Genomic DNA, 1,366 nt, shown 5'->3' with positions numbered 1-1,366 from the left:
AATCGGACAACTAAAAATATATAGAAAAAATTAGCCGGGCATGGTGGCGCATGCCTGTAGTCCCAGCTACTCGGGAGGCTGAGGCAGAAGGACTGCTTGAGCCCAGGAGTGTGAGGTTGTTGTGAGCTAGGCTGACGCCACGGCACTCACTCTAGCCCAGGCAAAAGAGTGAGACTCTGTCTCAAAAAAAAAACAGGGAATGAGCAATGTGTGTATTTGTATGTCTGCACACGTGTTGGATGCAGGATAAGAAAGCACTAAATCCTTATTTTCTTAGTAAGAAGATATTGAATAAGGACTAAACCTACAAAAACAATCAAAAAGTAGCAACATAAACATGTTTTTAGAGACATGAAGGGAACACCAAAAGAAGAAAGTAAACCTCTCTAGGGAGAGGGAAACTGGAGAGCAGGGCAAGAGAGTCCCTTTTTAAGGGCAAAGGCCTTGTGAAACTACTTGACTCTTTAAACAATGTGCATGCATAGCCTTGATAATAATTTTGATAAAAGTAAAACTCTAAAAAAAAAAATCTAGTAATGTATACAATTCTGACCATAAAGGGAAAAGAAGAGCTGGGAAGGATTGAGATTCAGGGTATAGGTAGAAGACTAGAGAGTATAATTTGATAGAAATAGGGAGAAAAGAAACCCAAGGTATAGGTGAGGTTTCTAGGGAAGCACATGCTAAAGAGATTTCAGTTCCCACCTGAAGCCCAGGGCAGCTTCCTCACGACTACTTGGGCAGACACCTTACAATAGCCCTCCCTGCCTGGTTACCTGTTGCTCACCTGCAAATTGACTGTGTGACATCTCTGTCTCCACCATCCAAGGATCCTTTCCTTGCTCCAGTAAGGAGACCACGTTGGGCTTAGAAATGGAGAGTCCTGTTTCCAGGGGAAGAAAAATGAGAGCAGGAGACAGACAGACAAATCAACATGGTATAGCTGTTCCAGGATGCCGACCCAATCTCTTGGTCATCAGGCAAGAAAGGACATTAGAGGAAGGGCCAGAGAATGGAAGGATGCTTGTGTGGATGATGAGGAAGATGAAGCTTCTTCCATAGCAGTGGTTCTCAGAGTGCTATAGCAGCTGCAGCCACCATCTAGGAACTAATTAGAAATGCAAATTCTTAGGCCCAACCCAGAGCTACTGAATCAGAAACTACAGTGGCTCAGAAACTTTAGTAGGCATCAGGATCATTTGGAGGGCTTACTAAAATCCAGACTACTAGGCTCATTCTCAGAGTTTCTGGTTTTGTAGGTCTAAAATAGGGCCCTATAATTTGCATTTTAACAAATTCCCAGGTCATGCTGATGTTGCTGTTCCAAACCATCATTCTACAGCAAAGGAACTATTCATTTCCAACT

At 43.0% G+C, this 1,366-nt stretch overlaps 1 protein-coding gene across 1 annotated transcript in view; it reads right to left on the bottom strand.

Annotated features, from left to right (window-relative positions):
- The window catches only part of ZNF527 (zinc finger protein 527), a 32,820-nt gene that overhangs the window by 4,834 nt on the left and 26,620 nt on the right, over nt 1–1,366 (bottom strand). Inside the window, exon 2 of the mRNA XM_012651503.1 lies at nt 788–883. Within this exon, the coding sequence (XP_012506957.1) occupies nt 788–883 (96 nt within the window). The remainder of the gene's footprint in view (nt 1–787; nt 884–1,366) is intronic.

Source organism: Propithecus coquereli, unplaced genomic scaffold (genome assembly GCF_000956105.1).
Source record: "Propithecus coquereli isolate 6110/MARCELLA unplaced genomic scaffold, Pcoq_1.0 Scaffold358, whole genome shotgun sequence".
In the NCBI taxonomy this organism is placed as follows: domain Eukaryota; kingdom Metazoa; phylum Chordata; class Mammalia; order Primates; family Indriidae; genus Propithecus; species Propithecus coquereli.
The sequence above is the reverse complement of the archived record's forward strand: the minus strand, read 5'-3'. Positions and strand labels throughout refer to the sequence as shown.